Source organism: Lissotriton helveticus, chromosome 1_1, assembly GCF_964261635.1.
Source record: "Lissotriton helveticus chromosome 1_1, aLisHel1.1, whole genome shotgun sequence".
Taxonomy (NCBI): domain Eukaryota; kingdom Metazoa; phylum Chordata; class Amphibia; order Caudata; family Salamandridae; genus Lissotriton; species Lissotriton helveticus.
In genome coordinates this window covers 1,427,970,641-1,427,995,834 of record NC_136057.1, presented here as the reverse complement: position 1 = coordinate 1,427,995,834, position 25,194 = coordinate 1,427,970,641, and the positions used below count along the sequence as shown (strand labels likewise).

Here is a 25,194-nt window from a genome sequence, read left to right as displayed (position 1 = left end):
ATATGGATTTGGAGTGAAACGCACCAAAATCCGCATAGTACGGTAACTACCATACAATTTCCCCAGTTAAATTTCGAGGTTTAACAGCAGCTGAGGTATTTAAACATCCAATAATTATTGGATGCATTCAATAAATACAGCCAAACTCGTATTTCCGACCAGTGCATAAACAGGGGTTTACAGACGGGTTGGAATTTACAGGCCCACTAATAATCAGGGCCTTAAATAAGTAAACAGCAGTTCATGGGAAAATGATAATCTGAAACTTTCTGTCCACAGTGCTCCTCCTCCTTTACTGGCCATATTGTGACTTATGCTTTCTTGGTCTTTGGGGGAGCTCCATACTCTGCCATAATAAATTAAGGTAATTGTAGTTGTGGTGCTTACTAAGCCTAAGTCTGCGAAGTAGCGCTACGCGTAGCTACACGAAGTGCACTTCGCAAGCTATGCGTAGCTACGCGAACTGCGTAGTGCACTGTGCAAAATGCTGTTCGCACTGATTGCACAGTGCCGGATGCTTGTCCGCACTGTGCAATCAGTGCAAACTGCATCTTGCACAGTGCAAGCAGTCGTTTTCTGCCGCTCAAGAAGATTTCTATTCGAGCGGCAGCTTTCTCAACGCGACCTGGTAGTTTCATGGGCGTCCGCAGAAATGTTTCAAGGGGGGGGGGCAACATGTTAACTTCATCACTCACCTTCCAGGGGGGGCAACATTTTAACTGTATCACCCTCCTTCAAGGCAAGTTAAAGGCAGAGGCCCATTGTCATTCTTTATGTGATGATCAGCAGCAGACAGAATGACAATGGGCCTGTCCACAGTCTGCTCGAGGTCGGGGAGGGGCTGCTGCAGCCTCTAGAGTTCAAAGCGAAGTGCGAGCAGCCCCAAGTGAGAGATCATTTAAACTCCTGGGGCTTCTCGCAGGGGAACAGCCTGTTGTAATGGTGACAATTACAGACCAAAGGCGTCCGCCAAAGTCATGGGACCGGCGACCCAGGGGGGGCAAGCGCTCCCCCTTGCCCTCCCCTGCGGACACCCATGGGTAGTTTCTCATTGCGAGCAATCACGAGCAAACGCGACCACTCGCAATGAGAAACCTGACCTTCCTGCGTTGAGAATCTCGCCCGGAGGTTTATTTTCCACGCTCGCGATCGGCAACTTGATGTTGCTGATCGAGAAAGAGGAAAAAGTCTCACCGGGATGTCATTTTGCTTGCTCGCTGTCGCCAACTTGACGTTGAAGACCGCAAGCAAGCAAAAAATGACCGCTGCACTACGCTACGTGTGTTTGCACTGTGCTACGTGCAATTCGGGTAGTGCGAAGTAGCGCAAACTTCGCAAACTACACAAGCATAGCGTAGTGCTTTGCCCAGGGTTAGTGCTTACTCAGAGGATATCTGGACACAACAGTGAGCACAGAAGCTCAGAGGGCCCATCTTTTTGAAAACTCTGAATCATTTAAGTGGGAGATGGGTGGTGGGAATCTGTAATTTGAGGCTTCAATAAAAATAACTTCTCACTCAAATTATGCATTGCTTTGTTGAGGAAACTCTATTCACCCATTTACTTGTACTTGAAGCAAAAGAAATAACCGAGTTGGTGACAAGAGGTCCTCCTGCACACGCTGAGTGTACAATGCAAAAGTACATACATCCATCTATAAAGAAATGTGTAGGATTTTACAGGTGAGACTCCAACGGAAATTACATGTCCGAATCTGAAACAAGGAGAGTTTTGCAGGTGTTGAAGAAACCCATAAGGCAGAGCACATTCGACCATCATGGATACAAGAATGTAGGCATTTTTGTGCTTAGCAAGATATTGGAAAATTCGTACTCATTACTGCCAGTCATGAAAGTGTGGCTTTTGTAGGTCAGAGGCTGCACAGCTTGGTACTACGGTTATCATTAGCAATAAGATGGCAGCGCTGATCACAGTTGCACTAAAGAAAATCAGCAAAAACTGTTAGCTTTAACTTTAGGGAAGCAATGTGGTAGCAGGATGCCAAAACATAAGCACAATGTGCACAGTGTTCAAAAAGCATCAAAACCACCTCAAGCAAACTAAAATTATCTGCATCCTAAAAGGTCCACAATACCCAGTGATAGGCTGTAATGTCACGTGCTCTGCCACTTGCCTCCCTCCTCCTTGTCTTATAATAGGGTGACTCACTGTGTAAGTAGTGAGTCCATGTTAACCCCTTGAACACTCATGATGAGCTCAGCTCGTCATGAGCCACGGTGCTCGTGTGCTCATGATGAGCTGAGCTCGTCATGAACGCTTGGGAAATTCCCCTGCTGTGCGAATGTTCTACACAAACGGGTGTGGTCATGATGTGCTCAGCTCGTCATGAGCACACGAGCACCATGGCTCGTGCGCGCCCCCCCCCGCCCCCCAGCACAGCGGGGGAATCCGCCCCGCATACAAGGGGTTGAGTCGCAGAACCACAACCGAACTGTGTACACTGTGAAAAGAGAGTTTACACCCAGGAAGATGGGAATAAGAAAAAAAACCAATCATATCTTGGGAAACACATAAGAAAAACAAGTTTAGTTACCATAAAAACACAGTAGGTCATTTAAGAAAACAAAAACCGTGTAAGGAAATTGTGGTTCTCTACCTTGAGACTTAGCCTCGATTAAAAGTTGGTCGATAAGTTTTGATCCCTTTACAAACTCCTGTTTATGTAGGGATTGGAATTCTGAGTAATGCAGTAACTACGGGACCCAGTAAATACGATGCCCGGAGGTATCTATATTTACCGGATGTGGTTAGTATCTCACTCATTATGAGCCAACTTCAAACCAGAAACACAGACTGGATTTTGAAGGCTGCCTTCACCTGAATTATTCAATGGGTTTGCCCTGGGACTGATGTTCAATTGTGTATCTAACTATTTATTAGCTCTTTGGATGCCAACTAATATTTGAATGTTGGAGACCATAATGAGAGCGAAATGCTAGTTGTCAGGATCTGACAATGGTTTATAATTCTGTGGTCATGAGTAATGACATTTCAGTTGCCCTTGGGTTCATCTTACCACAGTATTAGAGGGCTGTCAAACACTCAATGTCACTGTGAAACCCAAGATGATGTCCACACCTGATCCACTACCCGAGAACGTCGAATCCCTGACTAACTACATCTTTAGATATGGCACAAAGATGTGTTTTGCACCTATTGCGGATTCACATGTTTTCAGCTACACCTGCAGGAGTTTGGCAATCAGCGGAGCCAGCTGTATGTACATGTATTTTACTGAATTTAATACAGGTTCCTTCCAGAATGCTAGATGCATTTTCCACAATTCTCTCTGCTTTAGTCTGAGAGTTACCGCAAGGCTCTATTGTGGTGAACGCCTTTTTTAAAGCACTAACCAGAAGACATTCACTGCCTAAAACACAGATATGGTGTCCCATACATTGTGACGATGCAAGTTACTAGTGAATGTAGTATCTTCCTGGACAACAGGAATGGAGGTGTCATTGCCTTTAGACTCTTTATTATATTTAGGTGAATGCTGTACAAGATGGGGGCGGGAACAATACAAGGTGAGCGCTGCCATTGGTATGTCAAGCTAACATCAATCTCGTGGTCTAATCGGAATACTAAATGAAGAGGATTACTGTGGTTGAGCAAGCAGCACAAACTCTAGTGATCATGACCACAGGGGTATGCAGTTCCTAGTAAGTGCAAATTTGTCTGCTTAGGTCAGTTAAGTTTTCACAGAGTCTGCAGGGAGCATTAATCGGTAGGGACAAATGCCCTCACACACCTAGATAGGTGTCATGCATCATCATTGGGCTTTTGCTCCACATCGGGCTGCTGCTGCATGCCTTACAGGCACCCTCAATGAGGGCTCTTTACCGGAGATCTTTTTACAAGCTGTATCGTAAAGTGCGGATGTGTGAGTAAAATAGCAGATTTGTGTATTTGGAGTAAATATGTGAAAGAGTGGACTAAAAATAGGACAGGGGATATTCTACAGAAATATTTTAATGATTGAGTCCTCCTGCCTATGTTAAAATATGTGGTGCTACCTACTAGAAGTGATTATCTAAAGTAGCTGAAGGTCGACATGTTTCAAGCCTAATTTAGTCATGTGAATGATCAAGTGCCTTTTTTTAATCAGGACCATAAAAACTTAATCTACACAGTGACTGGGGTTTCGATATATGAGTTAAGTTGTGTTACTCCTAGCCCCCTATGCTTTTCCATGTATCAATGTAAGTAAACCAATTTTTGAGAAGACCCGCTGAGGGTATAAATCAGAACTCCTCAAGTATTTTGCCTGGATCTTCTGTATGTCAGCACACTGGAAGACCTGCTCATGCCGGCATTCTCGGGAATACCCCAGTGGATGTTCTTAAAATTTGGTTTTCTTACCTCTCTTTTATGTTACCTAACATGATTGCTGATACCTGGGCAAAATTGCCTATCAGTTTTATCCCTAAGTCCAAGGCAGATTCTGCCCTGTACTCATTCTGAATTTGTTTTAATACGTCTGGGATAACTGCTATTGAGGGGGTACCATGAGTTCTGGTACAATCCTCTATCAGTGGAGCTATCCCTATTGGCATGCAAATTGTTAGTATTCTGTGTTTTCATGCAGGCCGTAAGGGGAAATACATCTTTAAGCTGTGCTATTTTCTTTACTATCCAGAACAGCATTTGCTCACTTTTGGTGGGCATTCATCCCATAATCGCGTTCGGCATTTATGGGCAGATATTTTGTAGTCACTTGAGGTTGACCAGCTTGAGTAATCCGCGTAGGTTGCATTGTAAGTGTTCACATTACGAACTGTGTTAGGTGTCTGTATAGTTGTACTATGTCTCTGTAAAGTGTACATACGTCTGCTTCTTACAACCTATCAATGTCTGGATGCGGTGTGTAAGCAGCTAGGACCGTCCAGGTCGCTCCTTCTCTGCTGAGCGGGACGAGTCTCACATTTGTTGTGTGGGGGAAGGCGCCTTTAAACCAATTCATATGCTCTTAATATGTTAACTGGACATCTATGTCCACATATGGAAAATATTCTTCAGGTGTGTCATCCTCAATGTAAGTGTGAAACAACTGTGTGGGAGCATCTGCAGGTGGGAATTTGACCCAAGAATAGAATACCTCTGTCCTGAATGCCTTCTGGGCCTCAATCATGAAGGTAACACTACCACCCGCTGCCAGGGAGACGTATTACAATAGTTTCATAGTAATTGCATGTCTGCAATTTTCTGAGGCCAGTCAGACTATGACTACTTGTGTACTCAAAGTGTACCATTTCTATTCAAATACAATACAAATTGTTTGTCTCTACATGCACTAAGGCTCTCATTTGAAGTTGGGCAGGCTGGCCACAAGCTTCTTGGTGAGTTTGGGGTACCACATTCCATGCCCCAGCCGAAGCCCTATTTAAAGTCTGCTGATTCAGCAGGGAATTTTCACCAGAAGTGCTACTGCCAATAAAGCAAAAGCACTTTGATGAGATCTACAAAATGTCACAACTAGAGCAGGGCAGCCAGAATCTTTTCATATTTCTAAGACAAATCCCCAAAGAAGGGGTTTGCTTTTGAAAAAGGGAAAATGTATGTCCTTGACATGCAGTGATTATTCACCCAGCACTTGAGGGGCATTGATCTTTTATCTTGGCTGAGACAGCCATGCTACGGATGGTGGTCAGCGGAAGATAAAAACAGAATGGACATGAAGTCAAAGGGCTGATGGAAATAGGATGGGCCTTTAGTAGTCAAATCCGCCAATGGTTATGCAACAGCTGGCAACCATTGAAGGTGTTTCAAACAACTGAACTAGGTATTGCTCCGCCATTGGAAAAAAAGCAATTTCCTTAGCTGTGCATAAGGTTGAGGAACTGAGAGTTAGGGCAAATGAGGGATCTGAAGATTTCTGGCAGATACCCCGAAACCTCGGGTATCTGCTCCTCCTACATGTGTTGGAGATTGATATTCTCATACCAGAGACTAAAGCAAAGAACTGGGTAGCACTTCAATGGATAGTCCATTTGTTGTGCAACTGGGTGAATGGCCGTAGTCTTCAGAGGGTGCTTGCAATGAGGGCACATTGGCACATCTGTAATAAGGTGCCAGGTGTCACATTTGGGGAAGCAATGTGTCCTGAAGAGAGAAGGTTGGTGGAGAGAAGAGAGCCTCCTATGGATAGTTTCTGACATTGCAGAACTTTTTGCAGGCTTCTGAATGGCTGCACTTGTACCTCATACATAATGTCCTGACTGTTACTTGTGCAGTAAAATATACCAAGCAGAACTTCTTCTTGATGGGAACAATCAGGTCCCAAGGTTTATTCCAAACTACCTGGTACCTAGAAGGTATAAGAGTGGTTATTATGTGTTTAGAGATAAAGGGGTTCCAAGAAGTAAAGGTTATCTAGGTTCCCTGCATCACTCCATAAAGGTTCATAGTGATAGTCAGCTTGTGCATTGCTGGCAACAGATAACAGAGGTTGTAATTGTATTTATATAGCACTTACTATACATCTCTAGGCATCGAATCATGTTTTGTCAGGTAGCACACTCCTCCTGAACTCAAAAAGGATTAGTGGTGGATTAGTATTGGGAAATATGAGTTACTTTGAGCCATGGACATAATAATAATCCACATTTGTAAAGCGCGAACAATCACCCGTAAGGGTCTTCAGGCGCTGGGGGCCGTCGGGAAGATTAAGCAAGCTATTGCCCAGAATCACATGGTGCTGGGCTAATCTGCTGCTGGCGCTGGGGATCGACCCGAGACCCCCAGATTCCAGCATGCGAGACTATCAGTTGAATTGAATAGAATAATGGAGGGATAGAAGAGTAAAGTGTTATTTATCAGTAGTCGGATGAGGCTTGGGATGACTAAAAGGAGAGTTGGATGAGGGAAGAACCTCTAAAAAAGGATTAGGTAAATCATAGTAGTAAAATGAGGTTTGGGATGAGTCAAAGGAGGGATGCATGAGGAAACAATTTAGGAAAGGTTGTTTGGGAGATCAAAGTAGTAAAATGAGGTTTGGGTGAGACAAGGAAGGATAGAGGAGGGAAGAGTCTATAAAGGATTATTTTTGAGACCATAGTTATTATTTTCCACACCTCAGCACATCCTACAGTTCTTGGCATATTTCATCTAGCAACCAAGAAGTCATTTTCAGTTCTAATTCTCTCTCTCTTCTCTCTCTCTCTCTCTCTCTCTCTCTCTCTCGCTGAACTCTGCAGGCCACGATCATGGTGTTCCAAGCGCTCTCCAAGTACCAGGCCGAGAGGCCGAGCAGCAATGAAATCAACATGGACGTCTCCCTAAGTTTTCCGAAACGCAGCAAAAGCATCACATGGAGGATCAATACTGCATATGCAACGGTGGCCAAGACTGAGAGGGTTTGTCTTCAGCTTTCTTTGCTTATTTTGTATCATCAGAACTCACTGCCGATTCTCCTTCAGATAGGAGGCAGGGATCCTTTTCAGAAAGGATATAATATCCCCAAAGGACCACAGCTGGTCACCCCTTCTCATCTCTAGAGAGGGTAAAATTACCTGTGTCCACTTATGCTTCACTGCTTTGAGGGTGGTAAAAGGAACACCAGAATCTGGAAATCCTTGACATTCGCTCACTGTCTCCAACCCATTCACCAGTCTGTGGTCAAAATGCTACCCTCTTCTCCTTTCACGCACCATAAAAAGGGACAGTGGGAGCAAGATCAGTGGGTGGATTTACTTAGATATTGGGAGATTCCATCACTTGTGTCTAGGAAGTAAAGACAAAGAATATTCTGAACTTTCATATGCACCTGAGCATAGGAAAACTGATAATACTAGTCAGAGTTCACCTTGGTAGCCTCCTGAAAGCCTTTAGCAAGAGTGCATATTTTTACAAATTCCTATTAGATGTTACCTGACCTGCAACTCTTGTTCTCCACTGTGGTTGCTTTCTGTTCTTCATGATCTTATATCTGCAGAAATGAGGCGCTCAAAGCTGTCAATGAGAATTCACATCTCAGTTCAACATTAGGCATCACAAAAGGAAAGGAGCCACAAAAAGGAAAAGATGGTACCACGGCTCGAGTCTGAATTGCAAGGGGAATTAAAACTGTCTGGAAGAAGTAAACCTCGTCCTTTTGCTGGAAGCCCGCTACTAAAAGTTAGGATGACACAACACAAGAATCAGCATGCATTGTGGGCTTTGTAAAGTAATGATTCTTGCGTAGTGTTTTAAAACTTTTATGGAAAAAAAAAATTCTTCAAATAATTCCAACAATCGTTGATTCAGAAAAATAATTGTTAAGTATAGATTCTGAACTGCTTACCCATTTATAAAATATAAACATTGAAGTTTTGGAAATGCTGTTTTTTTCTCAAATTTGGGGAATGCCATGCCGCCATTTAAATGTTACGCAGGGGCAGCTCTGCCTTGTGGGTGTAGGAGTGTCGCCCCCCTCCTTTCTTGCACTGCGAGAAACTGCTTCTTGCACTGCGAGAAAGCAGAAGGGTTTGGTTGGGGGTGGGTGGGTGGACAGTCCTGCAACAGGGCTGGGGAGGAGCGGCTAACCCAATGTTGCGGGCCCTGACAGGATGATCGGCCCTCTGGGGCAGACCACACCATTTATACACACTCTGCCATTTTTTAGGTCTCGACTATTCTATCCCGCAGGGATAAATAGACAAGAGTATAGTGGGCAAAACAAGCTCTTGAACCATTTCGGATTTAGTACAGTTCATGTGAACACAATCACGCGCATTCTCCCCACGGGCATTTTTTTCAAGAGCTTTCAAGAGCTTTCATTGGCTCTTCACCCTGTCCAGGGCTGTGACGCTTCTCCAGCACGCGCTTGGCCCGTTCCCTCCCACTCGATCGCATCCCGCCCCCCCACCAGGCTCACGCTTCACCAGCGCGCGCTTGGCCCGTTCCCTCACGCTCGCTCGCATCCCGCCCCCCCACCAGGATCTTGAATAAACCGTGAGGTTTCTCCAGCACGCGCTTGTTTCATTTCGCGGCCGATTTTGCTTGTTTACATTCAGCAGCGCACGTCATTGCTCCTGGTTTCATTTCTTTAGATTTGCTCTGGGCCGGCATCTTTTTGTAGGCTTTCACACGAGTGCTTGTTTACATTCAGCAGCGCACGTCATTGCTCCTGGTTTCGTTTCTTCAGATTTGCTCTGGGCCGGCATCTTTTTGTAGGCTTTCACACGAGCGCTTGTTTTTTGGGGAGGAATAATTGTTGCAAGTGAAAATAGTACGCAGCATTTCCCTTCCATCACTGCTTCTTTTTATTAATTTTGGCTTTCCCTCTTTCTGCTTTACGTTAGGAGCCCTCCTCCAACACTCCAAGCACAAACGCAGTCCTTTGTTTTATTTGTTGCTTTCACCCTCCCACCTTTCGAGCACAAATGCATTGGTTCCCTTTCTCCACCTTTTCCGAGTGCATCAAGTTAGGCAGCAAGAGGCCCGGGCACCCACTCCGCCTCAGATCACATTCACGGTGCTCAGTTGCCCACTGGGTTGCTTACCGACGGACGTGGGCTCTAATCTCCTACAGCACAGACATCGCCAAGGGGCATTAGGGAGCCTATCTAAAAACATTTATAACTGTTGCAAGTACAAATAGTACGAATGCAAGATTTCCCTTCCGTCGCTGTTTCTTCTTAATTTGGTATTTCCCTCTTTCCGCTTGACGTTAGGAGCCCTCCTCCCACCCTCCAAGCACACACGCAGCTTTGGGGTTCCCAGCACACATGTACATGCTGATGTGCCGCTGCTACAGCTGTATTACACTACGTTCTCCTCACCCTCCACTCTTGGTAGAGCTGCACCTCGTGTGTAACAAAAAACACTGAAGTCCAAATCCAGACGGGACGAAAGTGGAGGGCAAGTTTAGCCACCGTTTGCAATTTGCCTCCTCGCGTGGTCTTTTGCATTGTCGTTGTTTACCGTAACTTTCTGACAGTGTTTGCATTGGTTTAATTAACAATCGCTTTCCTTCCACTTCTTGATTGGCAGTTGTCTGTTAGTGACAGGATTTAGAAGGATGGCATGCGAGAGCGGGGCATACTGCTTATTTTGTACAAAATTACTTCCACTGTAAACTTCAGAAGGCATTTTGCGCAAACTATGTAAATACTGAAACGTGCAGTCAACCACGAGGACAGCGGAAGCGGGTTTCAGACGTAATAATGGAAAACCTCAAGTTAAAAGCTTTGTTAGCAGCGCAAGTTGTTAGAAAGGGTAATCCTGTGACTAAATTATTGCATGACAGGACGTAGCCCCGGGACACACACATACTTCCAGCAGGGTGTTGCCACCTACCCCCATCGCTCCACTTTGCTGTAGGCCATTGAAACATCCGGCGGAAATTCCAACTCCTCGCAGAAATACACAATTACCTGCAAATTGCCAGGCGTATTTGCAAAGACGTCTAGTAAAACACACAGACAAACATAAGTACAAAGAGAAAGCTCTGGACAACACAAGCTCGTTCAGACGCGTTCAAGAGATACCAAAATCAAACGCCACAGTTGTAGGGCAGCTGCAACTGCAGCCAGCTGATGCAGGTGACATATGGCTTTGATACACCCAAATTTCCTCAAACACGCAGAAAATCCGGCAGTTTACAGGACCTGGGGTGGAACTCAGAACGGCACTTTCCACACATGTCTGGGCACGTTACTGCATGCACTGAAAGTGTTGGTGCAACACCAGGCAAAAGATATGGAATTACATACTGCATGCAGCAAAGCATGTAACTCAAAACAGATGCGAGCAAAAATAGCTCAGTGTGAACAGTGGAAACACTGTCAGACCGCAATCAGCAGTCACAATGTGCAACTCAGCCACGAGGCTACGGTTCTGTTGGCAGGCACTGGTACTGCTGTCCAAGGACACTAATACCACCCCCCACCCCCATCCGACTTGCAAGTAAGCCTGGCTCTTGAGGCGCGACGCTTTGCCAGCGCGCTCTGTGCTCCCCCGCCCCCCGACCAGCTGTAATGAGGCTCCTCTGTTTGCACTCCCCCCTGCTGCTCACATTCCACCCTCCCTTTTCCTCCTACCCTTCTCGAAACCTTTGCTTTCAATCACCCCTCCTTTCTCCCCCGTCCACAGGCGTTCTATAGATTAATAGTTTTGCCCTTCGGATGGCGTTTTAGCTAAGAGCTTAGCTGCACATCACGGGCATTTAAAGGACTAATAATGTTTCGCTACTACGCATTGCACTGGACGTTAATGGCACATTCGGAATTCTACAGTTTTACTCTTTATTTTTTTAGTAGTACTAATTCATCGGCTTGAAGTCTTTCATTTTGATTTTTATGTTAAATTCACTCCCACACGGGGTCACCTTTCAAGTAACGTGACCAGCGCGATTTGCACAACCACTCATTGTCTTTATTGCAACAGGAGTATTATTCAATGAGCATGGACGGGGCCATTTCTATTCTTTCTTTTGTGGTGCTCCACTTATGATTCCATCGGTAGACCCAGTTTTTTATTTATTTTCTTTACCCCAGGTCTTAGATTTGCCAAAATCATGCCCCTGACAATATGCGTGCTGCCAAGTGCATCTTGTTACTAAACTGGTAGTACATGTGCTGTCTGTTGCTCGCCAATGCAGTTACAGGCAATTGCATCCTATTGCCATTCTGTCTGTATATTTGCCGTCAATTGCACCATGCTGCCAGCATGAGAACATACGTGCAGGCAATTGCACCACGCTGCTAGCATGACAACAAATGTGCCGGCAAATGTGCCCCGTGCCATCTTGATGTTCCACGTGCAGTTGGTCCCACTCTGTGCCATCCTGACAATGCACATGCAGCCAGTTTCACTCCGAGCCATACTGACAATACACGTGCAGTTGGTTCCATCCTGACAATGTTCGTGCAATCAGTTGCACCCCGGTGCCATACTAACAATGCACGTGCAGTCAGTTTCACTCTGTGCCATATTGACAATGCACGTGCAGTTTCTTCCACCCTGTGCCATCCTGACAATCCACGTGCCATCAGTTCCATCCCAGTGCTATACTAACAATGCACGTGCAGTTGGTTTCTTCCACCCTGTGCCATCCTGACAATCGAGGTGCAGCCGGTTCAATCCCGGGGCTATTATGACAATGCATGTGCAGTTTGTTGCACACAATGCCATATTGACAATGCACACGCAGTCACTTTCACTCTGTGTCATACTGACAATGCACGTGCAGTTGGTTCCACCCCGTGCCATTCCGACAATGCACACGCAGTCACTTTCACTCTGTATTAATTATTAAAAAAAATACAAGCCATTGTTATTTGTAATATTAATACATCTAAGTCATGTAAATACAACACATATTACATTACAAATGCTATAGGTGTCACGTTTGCAAAAGTTAAAACTATTGGCATTGGAAATGACAAAGCTATTAATTTCGCTATTTTCAAAACCAACACATAAATACAAAATATGTCATTTACAATACCAATAGCTCAAACTTTCCTAATGCGAGACCTATTGCATTGCAAATGCTTGTTCTATGTAGGCTGCATCGGGCTGGGCGCCGTCCCCACCAATCACAATGCTGCCATTCAAGTGCTGTGATTGGCTTAGCGGAGGGGAGAGAGGCTGCCTGCTTCCTGCGGCTGCGAGGAGCAGAGAAGCAGAGACGACAATGGACCAGATCGGGTCGGCTAAGATAAGATTTTTTAAATATATTTAAAATGAAATCTTCCCCCACGCGACCCTCACACCCCACCAACGAGTCATGCCGGCCGCGACTGAAGGTACGACCTGGTTCTTCCTGTTCTTGGTATCATTTATTCCAATCCCTCATGCAGAGTGTATTCCATATTTACAAATAGATATTGTAGTAAGGATTATTGGTCCAGAACAGTCAGGAAATTTGCTTTAAAGACTCGCAATAAATAGGTTGTGGGAGATCACTTTTAAATTGAAAATTTCAGGGCGTGGTCACCTGGGCCTATGTTGTATTGTTTCTGCAATGGAAGTTGGGCAGAAAAGTTTGAGGGAAAAAAACAATAAACTGTTGTATGCAAAATAAAGTCTTGCGTTAGGTCCCACTCATGGTGCACGGTCAGCAGTGAGTGTCAGATTTTTTAGAGGTTGTTCATAAATTGAGCAAGGGTTATTTTCTCAGCAATAGCATTTAAAATGTGTAACCTTCATAAAAATTGACTTTTATTTTGAAATTGGCTTTGATAATCCTTTTCCACTAATAATACCATTTTAAAGTATAACAAAATTGACAGAAATTACTGAATATCTAGTGAGACCAAATGTGTGCTACTTTTCCCACAGACTACGATTAATGAAGGTTTTACTGTGATAGCCACAGGAACAGGGCAAGGAACACTGACGGTAAGAAAATGTCTCTCAGTCTAACTTTAGCTTTATCCAGTAACACTACTACCAGTTGTCCACGCGTTTGCATGGAAAATGCTACAGAATTTTCTGGAACTCCAAAAGTTCCTCATAAATATTTTGGAGAATTAATTTCTTGTGTAGTAGGTTGAACTACATAACCAGCACTTGATGCTCTGGAGGGAGGTATTGCACAATTAAACAAAGTCACACACATTGTAATTGGCTATATTATATCCCATGTGATGGTCGTTTTGTAGGCCTTGCTTCTTGGAAATTTATCGTTTTTTTCTCTGTGTGATATCAATTATTTCTGCATTCTTAGAATAAAATGTTAATCCATAGCTGGACTGGAATGGCCACCGTTATAGATTGTGTCTGGTATTTAAACATGTTTGGGGGCTCAGTTCAGCAGGGAGGATTTGGAGGGATGCATCTCCCGCCAATGCCTTTTTGGCTCCCTCTTCCTTTATAAAGAAAACAAATTAAAAACGTGTTACTTTGGCTTGCGTGTTCTGCTTTTTTTTGTTTGTAGAGACTGATTTGAATGGCCTATGGTATACCTATGAAACAAAAAGACTGAGCCAGTACCCCCTTATGACATGTATGTGCATCATGTGCATAATGCAACAATGTCAAGGGTAGTGCCAATCCAATCCAATACAAAGTTTCTGCAACCACTGGAGAAGGTATCTGGCACAAGCGTGTGCCAACACTATTAACAGTCAAGGGGGTTAATGAAGATCCCTTGACAGAAAAACACCGTGTTTGAGTCATGTGTGCTGGAGATACACATGCTTTGCATACTCCAGCCATCTAGTGTTGGGTCCGGATGTTTGCAAGTTGTTTTTCTTCAACGAAGTCTTTTCCAGTCACTGGATGATAGGAGTATGCAAAGCATGTGAATCTACAGCTGTATATGCCAAGAACAGATGCTTACAGGGTAAGTAACATAATCCTTTTATTGCATAAAAGTGAGGTTTCACATGAAGGGAAGGCGAACAAAAAAATACTACCTATTAGCCAATTCGCTAATGCAAAAATACAAGCTCTAAACGTTCTCTGTAAGTGGAAATTAAAATTTTCGATAAATGTAACAGTTTTTTAAAGAATGTAAAGAAATCAGGTGCTAGCCTCAGTTAAGGAAGGGCATAATCTGGGAAACAAACTAACCCGGACAGGTGTTAAGCACAGTGTCCACTACTCACTCACTCTACACATACATAAATTAGTCTTGGGAGTCGGATTGTCCCAAACTCTGCCAACCGAGAGTAATGGCAGCAGGACCTCTCCCGCCTGATGGGAAAAGTAGGGAGGCCAAGAGATAGAACCTTGGTTCTCCACCTGTGAGTGCTGATTTACATGCTATTAGCCTGTGTGTGCTCTTTTTTCTCATCAGATATGTAGTTTTGTGCTGCAGGTAGATCTCTCTGACTATGACATTGAGAACGTGAAAAAGAACATATTACGGTTGCTATAAATAAAATTGTTGTCCTCCCCATTTTGCTCATTCGTGTAGAGAGACATTTTCAGGCTGGCATTCTTGTAAATGCCACTTTGTTTTCCAACAGACACTTCAGACCGTTTAATAAATCCAAAAGTCTAATCTACTGCTCCTTTCTACAACATAAATCGAATTTCACAGCCGTTACTTTCATTCTGCATTGCTAGGTGATGACCTCCTATTATGCCCCTTTGACGGACAAATCAGCCACCTGCAAGAAGTTTGATTTCAACATCCTTATGGAAAATGCTCCAAATGGTAAAGTATCCTAACTATTTATATTTGTTTTCAAAGAACATAAACGCCACTGGCCTGAACTTGTCTCATTGTAGGGCATGAAACAATGAAGTCTTGAAAATATCTTCAATGCAATTCTCTTAGCAAAGGGTCTTTCCACATGTAAGCACTGAGTCACTCGGGAGGGTTCTGACTCCCACCCATAAGATGCCACCTTATCATGGGGAAAAGGGTCAAGACTGATTTGCATATGGCTGGTTCTAAACTGGAATGGTTTGGTGTGCAAAAAAAACCTATAGATTTAACCCAGATCTGTGATTGGGGGTGAATGTCTAATTAATTCAGCATTCCGTCCATCATCAGTTCTTTTTGCACCTTATCATGAATGTCAGCTCCAAGTCAGGTCAGAGCAGCAGCGTCTGTAACATCCTGACACACATCTGGATGTAGCTGTGCCCAGAAAGCAAGTGCATGGCTTTTACATAATCCGCTAAATACAAGGGCTCAGGTGATTGTTTTTTTAGTATATGCATACACTGGAATTAGAGTCACTGAAAGGCAAATCAGTGTTTCTTGATTGCACAACAGTTACCTATCTATGATGATATAAATCCAGCGAGGTTATGTACCCTAGATCAATAGGATGCCAGACTATGGGCCTTATTTAGACTTTGGCAGAGAGGGTACTCCTCTGTCCCAAAGCAAAGTTATGGAACTTTCAAATGTTGACTGTGGAGATGTCTCCGCTGCCTACATACATCTCCAAAAACCCGACAGAGAAAGGGTTATCGAAGGTTTGGCCATGTTTTTGCCTGCCCTATTTAGAGTGGGCGAACATATTGGCAGTTTTCACTGACTGTCACTGCCAGGCAAAACTGGGCGGTAACACTGCAAAATGACGACATGGGAGAAAACTGCTATGGTGAGGAGGTCATTGTTTTTTTTAATTTTCAAAAACAAAATCTCTCTTTTGGATTTTGTTTTTGAAAGTAAAACACATAATTGAAATGTGATGTATGGCTCCATCACGTTAACACAGCCATCCGTCAGACTTTCCGTGTATTTATAGGAACCACGGTGATGGCAGTTCCTGCAAATGAAAGAAATCTCCACTGGGCTGACGGACATCTCTAAAATTGGCAAACAAAGTACCATCGCCATTCCAGGAGTAAAGTACTCCGCCATGGCAACAGTACTTAATCCGTCCACCAAACTATAAATCAGGCCACACGTTGTGGACCAGCCTGTCAAAGTTGCAATGTGTTTCTTTATAACAATTTCAGACAAATAACAGAACTAGTGCCCTGTCTCCAATTAAATATTTCCAGTGCTAATGTAAGGGAACTCCCATAATAACCATCTCAAAGGCAGCTGCTTATGTAGATTTGAAGGGACCACGGCCTTTGCAGCATAGGGCAAGGGAGAGCTGCTTATCAACCCAAGCACCATATCTGCGATGGATACGTATTGTTCTATGTCACATTCCCTTACTCTGCACGGATTTCATATGCCATGACAGGGGCGGCTCTAGGCTCATGGCGGCCCTGGGCAGGGAGCGTAGGTAGGGGGCCCCTGACGAGGTGTCCGGGCGAGGCGGAGTTCCCCAGAGCTCAGGAACTAGGAGGAACGCAGGCGTGGAGGACACTGAAGAGGGGGGGACCGGGGTCAGGTTGTTTGGAAGTGGAACAGAGCCGGAGGCCGCCAAATCCCAGCATGTGGCCACTACGCAAATATGTATCCATCCTCAGAGGATTAATATATAAAGGATATATATTGGCGTGGAGGCCCCTAGGATTTGGTGGCCCTGTGCAGGTGCACAGCTTGAACATGCCTAAGGCCGCCCCTGCCCATGAATTGGCCAGAGCTCAGGAACCCTAAGAACGACTGAGGATGAAACACTATTGAAAAGGTCTTTGAGGAGCACTTGCCATTTAAAAATCAGTTCTTGAGTCAGCCGAAACAATAATGTTTGCAAAAGCTGGGACGTGTTTCTCAATAAGAGCAGGAGGACATTTCCGCTGTACATGTTCTATGAATAAATCTTCAGTTATTAAAGTACAAAGTTACCTTGTGTGAGGTGCTATTGCTTTTCTTTAAATCTCTTCCAACAACAATACAGCCTCATTCATTGAGAAGGAATTGCAGGTCTCCAAACTATTCTTTTAAGTGAATGCAGATGGCACATTAGTTAAGAACAAGTTGTCTACCCGCTCTGGACCCCATTCTCTATCGCTATCCCCTTGGAGAGGGGGTTTAGGAAAATCGGCCAGGTAAGGTCATAGCCCTCCATGACATTGTGTCCATGTAGGGGCAGTTTTAAAGCCTCCATAGAAGAATTCTAATTGAATTAGGATTTGCAGTTCTCACCATAATACCAAATTCACGCTGCCATCCCCAAAACTCCCCACCGAGCACAGTTCATGAGTTGATACCTAGAGAAATCTCTGGATAGAAACCAGCCAGAAATAGGGGATTATCATGTGAACTTGGTTTGGGAATCCCGATTCCCATGGAATAACCCCATTTCTCAATGCCCACTCAGAGGCAACCTCAGAATACCAGGTTATTGCTGCTTCTCCAAAATATAAATACCCTCTGTATCTGTCATTTGGGGAGTGGGGCTACCTCACGAGGACAATCTGAAAGGATCAGGGTCAGTGTATTAACTTCAAGAATAAGAAATACAGGGCCAGATGAATGTAGAAAGCATTTTGTGATTCCTTAATTGCTAATCACAAGGATTCGCAATTAGGAAATCGCAAAATGCAATGTATGAAGGTGTTTAGTACACCTTTTGCGATTCCTAAGGGGTGGCAAGTGACCTACCTCATGAATATTAATGAGGTGGGTCGCAATTCTTCAACCCCTAGGAATCGCAAAAATCACGGGGATGGTGGCCTGCTGAGATCCGCAGACCACCATGTCTGTGATTGCTTTTCAATAAAGCAATCTTTTTTTTTATGCAGCCGGTTTTCCTTAAAGGAAAACGAGATGCTTTACAAAACAAAAAATGAAAAGTTTTCTTTTCATTTTTTAAGAGCAGGCAGTGGTCCGTGGGACCACTGCTTGATCTTAAAAATGGTTTTACAAACATTCACAAAAGGGAAGGGGTGCCTTGGGGACTCCTTTCCATTTGCGAATGGGTTACCACCTCATTGAAGTAGGTGGTAAAATGTGAATATTTTGCGACCGCAATTGCAGTCACAAAACATTCATACATAACGATACGATTCGATATTAGGGAAGGATGCCCTAAACACGCCCCTTCCTAATGCCAAATCGCAAACCCATTTACCGAATCGCAAAATTAGGTTTGCTGCATCGGAAAAACAATTTTTGCGTTCGCAAATGGGCAGATTCTGTGAATCTGCCCATTTAACAAACGCAAACATGCTTGACACATCTGCCACATATTCCCTCTCAAAGAAGATGAGACACTCTCTTATCAGTTGCTCATAGAAACCACATACTTTGCTTACTGTGGAGCAACTATCACCCTACTCTTTCTAACACATTCTTAAAAACAAATACTCCAAAGCCAGGAGTGTTGGCTAGTGTTAATACTTATAGTCACGTCACATCCCCTGGGTTAAGAGTTTCAGTGTAAGTAGTTAGGATACCACAAATAATTAGTTGTCCTTATTAGTATGAGTGTAGCACATGCCGTTCACACAATTGACCAACCTGTGTGACTGATACATTTTGTTTGAGTCTTTGTTTAGGATGGCTTCCTCCCAGACAAGGGCCCACAGCTGTTCCCTCGCCTGCCTCCATCTTACAACCCAGTGGGTCTTTCTAAGGGGCAGAATGGGACAGATATGCTAACTCTAGTCCTGCCTGTTGAACACTGGTATCTCATGGAACCCACGTACACAATCATTAAAGAGCTATGTGTAAAGCCACTCTAGGAAAAAGACATACCACCTGAAGTCTGGTATTCTCTACATACATCCCTAGTCTTTAAGGGGCTCTCAATTTCTGGGCATCCTGATCTAATCTGTTGCAGATATTCACTGAGACCATAGCAATCTTGAAAGATCCCTAAAACATCCTCAGTGCCATCCCTTAACCGAAGCTGAAGACGGCGCAGAATTGACAGCCTAGATTAATGGGGAGTACAGAAAAAAAGACATGATGGGATGCTCAATACTTGCAGAAGTCACCCCAATCCATCCAAGGCAACTGGACAGTGATCTGTCAATTCACCTGATCAACAAAGCACAGATACGACAAAGTTACAGGCTCAACCTGTTGCTGACAACAGCACCCTGCAAGATATTCAGATGCAAGAGGGACCAGCACCAGCAAGGAAGTAGCCAGAACATTAAAATACCTCCAGCATTGAACCAAAGTTCTTATGGTACCTGGTATGCCTGGTATAATCAACTCAACATTAACTGCTCACAAGATTGTACTACAGAATATTGAGGCTAGGAATATAGTCATACACTAATACCGTGGACAGAATATGGAGGGATGCTATTGGTTTTAATATTACCCGTTTTGTCTTTTTGTATATTTATAATTCTGATGCACAGTTCTCCCTCGCTTTTAAAATCCCCCTCTGCATTGCCGCATTGCTGCATTTAGATTGTGACACTCACCGCTACTTAGCGGGTCGGACCCTCGCATTCTGAAATTGGTGGGCGCCATCTTGGGTGGGTGTTTGGGAAAGGCGGAAACGCTCTGCGCTCTAGCAGTCACGTGGACTGGCTATAGCCCTATATTTACTAGTGCTTATGGCGCGCAGCGTGTGCGCGCAGCGTGATCACCGCAGCCACGCCGGAGTCACGCCAGAGTCCAGCCCGTCTGCGCCCGTCCGCGCTGAGGACGGGCAGGATGGCTGGACTCTAGGTCAGGATAAGGTAGGCCATCACTTACTGAAATACTCCTTACAGGATATACTGCGTCTTAAACCTCCAGTTGCAACATGTTTTCATAAGAGTACCCCTGAAGACTTTCTGCTACCCATGGGATGTGGTTGTTTTCAGGTAGGGTCGGGGGGTTTCAACCCAGCCTCTCCTTCCTCTCCTTGGGAGCTCTGCTCTCCGTTGGGATCTTGTGCGCCGAGCGAAAATTGTTTTCTCATTAACGCTCGCTCACTCATTAAAAATAACATTGTTTTTAAAGAGCTCGTACTAGAAAAGAACCCCTCATGGGTCTTTGTGACGGAAACATGGGCTAAAGACTCCTCAGGTCCAGATCTTGTCGAAGCGGTCCCTGATGGGTACTGCTTAGCACGGCAGGACAGAATAGGTCGCGTTGGTGGAGGGCTGGCTATCCTGTATAAAGACAGGTTTCAATGTCACATCATGCCCGTCTCTGACCTTAAGGATGTTGTCCAAGTGCTATATTTTTCCTTGTCCGACTCTCTTAATCCCGCATTTAACGGGATTTTGGTCTATCGTCCTCCCGGTCCTAGAGCAGACTTTGGCCTGAAACTGCTCCATGTTTTGGAACCTTACTTTGGCCGTGAACATCTCACTATTTTAGGTGATTTTAATTTTCACCTAGAACTGTTGGAGGCTCATGATACCTTCGCCCTGCTGGAAGCTATGTCAGCTTGTGGGCTCACCCAACTAGTGAAAGGACCTACCCACCGAGCGGGGCACACGCTCGATGGGATTTTCTCTAATGATCAGAGGTTGATAGTAACGGATCCCTTTTCTCTGTCTTGGTCGGATCACCTGGCCGTCCCCTTTTATCTGACCCACCCGAGCCAGGACTCCATTAGAAAAGTTCCGAGTACGATTGAAGTACGTAGGAATCTTAAAAACATCAGGGAAAATTCTTTTGACCCGTGGACACCTAGTTTGTCCTCAACCCAGGAGATGGATGTTCCCTTGGCAGTACTACAATATGAAAAGATCATCACAGAGGCCCTGGATGAACTGGCTCCTGCTCGGTCTTGTTATTCAGCCAGGAAAAGACCTTCAGCCCCTTGGTTTTCTGAACATCTAAGACTTCTTAGACAGGAAGTAAGGAGACAGGAGCGCCTATGGCATGCTAGTTGGGACCAAAGGAATAGGGAAGCCCACAAGATCCTGCTAAAAAGATATAAGTTGGAAGTGATTAGGACCAAACAAGAATACTTTACGGCCCTCACAGTTTCACTTTCATCTCCTAAAGAGCTTTTCAGGAGTGTGGACTCTCTTACATCTCTCCAGGTCCCTAACCCTGTTATTGCATCCCAGGAGCTCTGCAATAGCATAGCCTCCTTCTTTCAGTCCAAAATATCGGACATTTATACTGCTTTGGAGTCGCAGAGATTATCTATCGTTGAGCCCCCGGTTCCCGCTGTTTTGGACGCTGCTTTTGCAGAGTTACCTCAGGCCGGAGTTCTGGAATCCTTCCCTCCTCTCTCTCTACAGGACCTTGAGAACCTTCTTAATAAAACTAAATCTGGTTCTCCGCTAGACGCCTGTCCTTTAAAGATCCTTAAGCAGTGTAGAGAATCCCTCCTACCACCTCTGGTTGACATCATGAATAGGGTGATGAGGGAGGGCATTTTTCCTCAGCAGTGGAAGAATGCTGTTGTAAAACCACTGCTCAAGAAACCTTCCCTTGATCCTGGGGTATTAAAGAACTTTCGCCCCATCTCACTGCTCCCGGCTCCCGCGAAGATGTTAGAAGCCCATTTAAATAAACATCTTGCTGCCTTCGTGGAGAGTTCAGGTTGTCTGGATCCTTCCCAGCATGGGTTCAGGAGGGAACATAGCACCAAGTCTGCCCTCACCTTAGTGCTTGATTCTATCCGCACGTGTGTGGATGGGGGTCAGACCTCCCTCCTGATCCTTTTAGACCTCACGGCTGCCTTCGATACCCTTTCCCCCCAGTCCTTACATCTCGACTGGGTGAGATTGGGGTTCAGGGGGCGGCCCTGGGGCTCCTTTCCTCTTTTCTCGACCATAGAAAAATGCACAGACATCCCTGTGTGTGTGCAATGCGGGGTCCCTCAGGGGTCGGAGCTTAGCCCTACCCTTTTTAACATCTATGTGACCCCCCTTGCCAGACTTATTAGATCTTTTGGGATGGAGGTAGTTTCCTATGCGGATGACACCCAGATCCTCGTCTCTCTCTCCCATTCAGCTATGTCGACTGCCTCCAATTTTAGATCTTGTATGGAGGCAGTCGGCCAGTGGATGATTCACAACTCACTGAAACTGAATGGGGAGAAGACTGAGGTGATGGTGTTTGGAGGAAAGGAAGAGATTTGGTCAGTTGAGTGGTGGCCGGACTCACTGGGTGCCTGCCCTGATCCTACTTCTTTAGCTAAAAACCTTGGGGTTATGATTGATCCCACCCTTAGTATGTGCCAACAGGTCAATAGGACTGTATCAACCTGTTGGGGCATCATCCACATACTAAGGAAAATTAGGCACTATCTCTCTTTGCAGGCAAGAAAGCAACTTGCCGTTGCTCTCCTGGGCTCCCGTCTGGACTACTGCAATGCGCTGTATGCGGAACTGAATAAAAGTCAGCTGCAGCGCTTGCAGGTGGTCCAGAATGCAGCAGCCAGATTTGTCCTGGATCTACCTCGACGTGCCTCTGCCACCTCAGCCAGGAAGCAGCTCCATTGGCTTCCTGTTGAGGATCGGATATGTTTTAAAACAATGTGTATGGTTTTTAAGGCTTTGGCTAAAAATAGCCCTACTGGCATTGGATCTACTCTGTCTCTTTATAATCCTGGCAGGAACCTTCGCTCTTCAAACAGACTCCTTCTCTCTGTTCCACGTATTCGAAAAACTAGATGGGGTGGGAGAGCTTTCTCTTATTTGGCCCCAAAGTGGTGGAACGCTCTACCGTTTGAATTAAGGTCTCTCTCCACCTTACAATCATTTAGATCTGCCCTGAAGACCCACCTCTTTGTACGCGCGTACTTGTAGTTGTGTCCTGCATTTCTGAACTTTTTTTTGGTAGGCGCCTTGATACCTTCGGGTTTAGTCTGCGCGGTATAAATTGCATTAAACAAAATAAAACAAGGGATAAAATATTGCAAGGTAAGTACATATAGAATTTACAATCCCTGACTCCACATCTATACTTTAAAAAATATTTTTCCTTATCTATTAACACTTTATTGAAGTGGTACTAGGTGAGGAAAAATAGAAACCCTAAGACATATCTGTATATAAGGGCCTAACCCAGAACACAGGGAAAGTGTACTTAAAACAGCATGGCTGCCTTTAACTATTGTAATGTCAGTCATTAGCCAATCACATAATGCCTTGTCATCGGTATGTACCAAGGTACTTTTGCCAAATTTTGCGATATTGCCTCTACCACAGATATCACTAAGTAAAAATACCTTATAAGTTTAAAAATACCTTCCTTACCTGTAATCCCCAAAAGGATCATCTACACACCATAACCTATATTCATGCCAAATGTCATTAAAATCCATTCAGTGGTTTTTATGCTATGTGTGTTACAAAAGCCTATGGAAAATTAATTGGTGGAATAATACGTTTTGGGACAACCCTTTTTTCTGCAAAGATTTGTGGAGATTAGTCAAATGGGTCTAATGTTATTAACGGTCAAAACTGAGGAATTCCTAATTGTGGGAATCCTAACTATAACTAATGAGTGCTGTCAATCTCTACTATATATATATAGGAGTTTTGGAGTTATTAAAGTAAAAAGATTTATGTATATCAGTAGAGGGCGGATTTGCCACAGATCTGGGTGGATTCGCGGATCCATGCGCCAACAGCAATGCTGTGACTGGCTGGCTGCAACTTGAGAGGAAAGTTGCTGCCCAATTTTGTGCATTGGGACATGGTTCCCGGGAGAAAATAACATGTAAAAGTGATGGAAGGGGCCCGGGTAGAGGAACCCAGATCTCCTGGAACTGATGGAGGGGTCTATAAGGCAAGAAATTGTCTAAAACTGTTTCTTTTAGCTCGCAAGGACCCATGGAGACACCCGGTTCCTCATGGATTCGGATGAAGCCACAGATCCAGACCCCAATTTAAAATAAAAAATACACGTACACCTACTCACAGACCCACACACTCACTCACACACCCACATTATTACTCAAACAACCCACTCATAGACTCACAAAGTCACTCATACACCCACTCACACAACCACTTACACCCCCATAACCAAACACCCACTTACACACCCACACAACCACTTACACAGTGACGCACACACCCACTCACAGACCGACAAAACCCCTTACACACCCCCTCACAGATCCACACAGCCATTCACACATCCACTCACATAGCCACTGACACACCCACACAACCACTTACACTCCCATGCAGCCACTCACATACCCTCTCACACACCTGCAAAACCACTCACAGACCCACACACACACACACACACTTACACAGCCACTCACATCCAATCATGCACCTATATAGCCACTAATACAGCTACACAGTCACTCACACACCCACACACAGGCAGTGATACACTTATAGAAATTGCATTAGCATATGTTTGTATTAAATGTTTTTTTGTTTTAGCATTGAACGTGTACAATATAACTGTCAAACCCTCTATTTGTCTGATGATTTGCCACAGATCTGCAAATCTATAAAATGAATTTTAAAAAAACATGGTACATTGCATTTATAGAAAGACTATATAAGTTACTGTACCTTAATTTTGTAATTTTTAGTTTTAAAATAGATAATAAGAATGAATGTTTGAATAACATTTATTTATAAACTTGTGAAAATGTATATTGAACGAGTGGGTCAAATTGTAGTACAATTTATATTTAAAAAAATTGTAAAATTCCCTAAAAAACCAAAGGTAACATGGTTGTTATAGTTAGGAAATAGCATTAAAAATGTAAAAATTCACTGGAAAAATCAAAGTTATAGTTAGGAAATGGAATTAAAAAAACACCTTAGAATTCACTGAAAAAACAAAGGTTGCAGGGACATTTTACTTAGGTTCAGATTTTGCACACATCAAACTATAGAAATTCAGCATTTATAGTTATAGTTATCTCAAGTAACTATAACTCGTGCCCTCAGCATGCACTGCTAATTACTCCACATAGCACATCACTCATGACATTTTCTATGACATCACTGATAATGTCACTGCAACATTTGCAGTTAAATTATTGATGA

General features: G+C 44.2%; 1 protein-coding gene across 1 annotated transcript in view; it reads left to right on the top strand.

Moving 5' to 3' along the window:
* LOC144764150 (complement C3-like) overlaps window positions 1-25,194 on the top strand; it is a 604,987-nt gene that overhangs the window by 461,774 nt on the left and 118,019 nt on the right. The window contains exons 35-37 of the mRNA XM_078650287.1: window positions 7,218-7,376; window positions 13,288-13,347; window positions 15,022-15,112. Coding sequence (XP_078506413.1) covers window positions 7,218-7,376; window positions 13,288-13,347; window positions 15,022-15,112 — 310 coding nt within the window. The remainder of the gene's footprint in view (window positions 1-7,217; window positions 7,377-13,287; window positions 13,348-15,021; window positions 15,113-25,194) is intronic.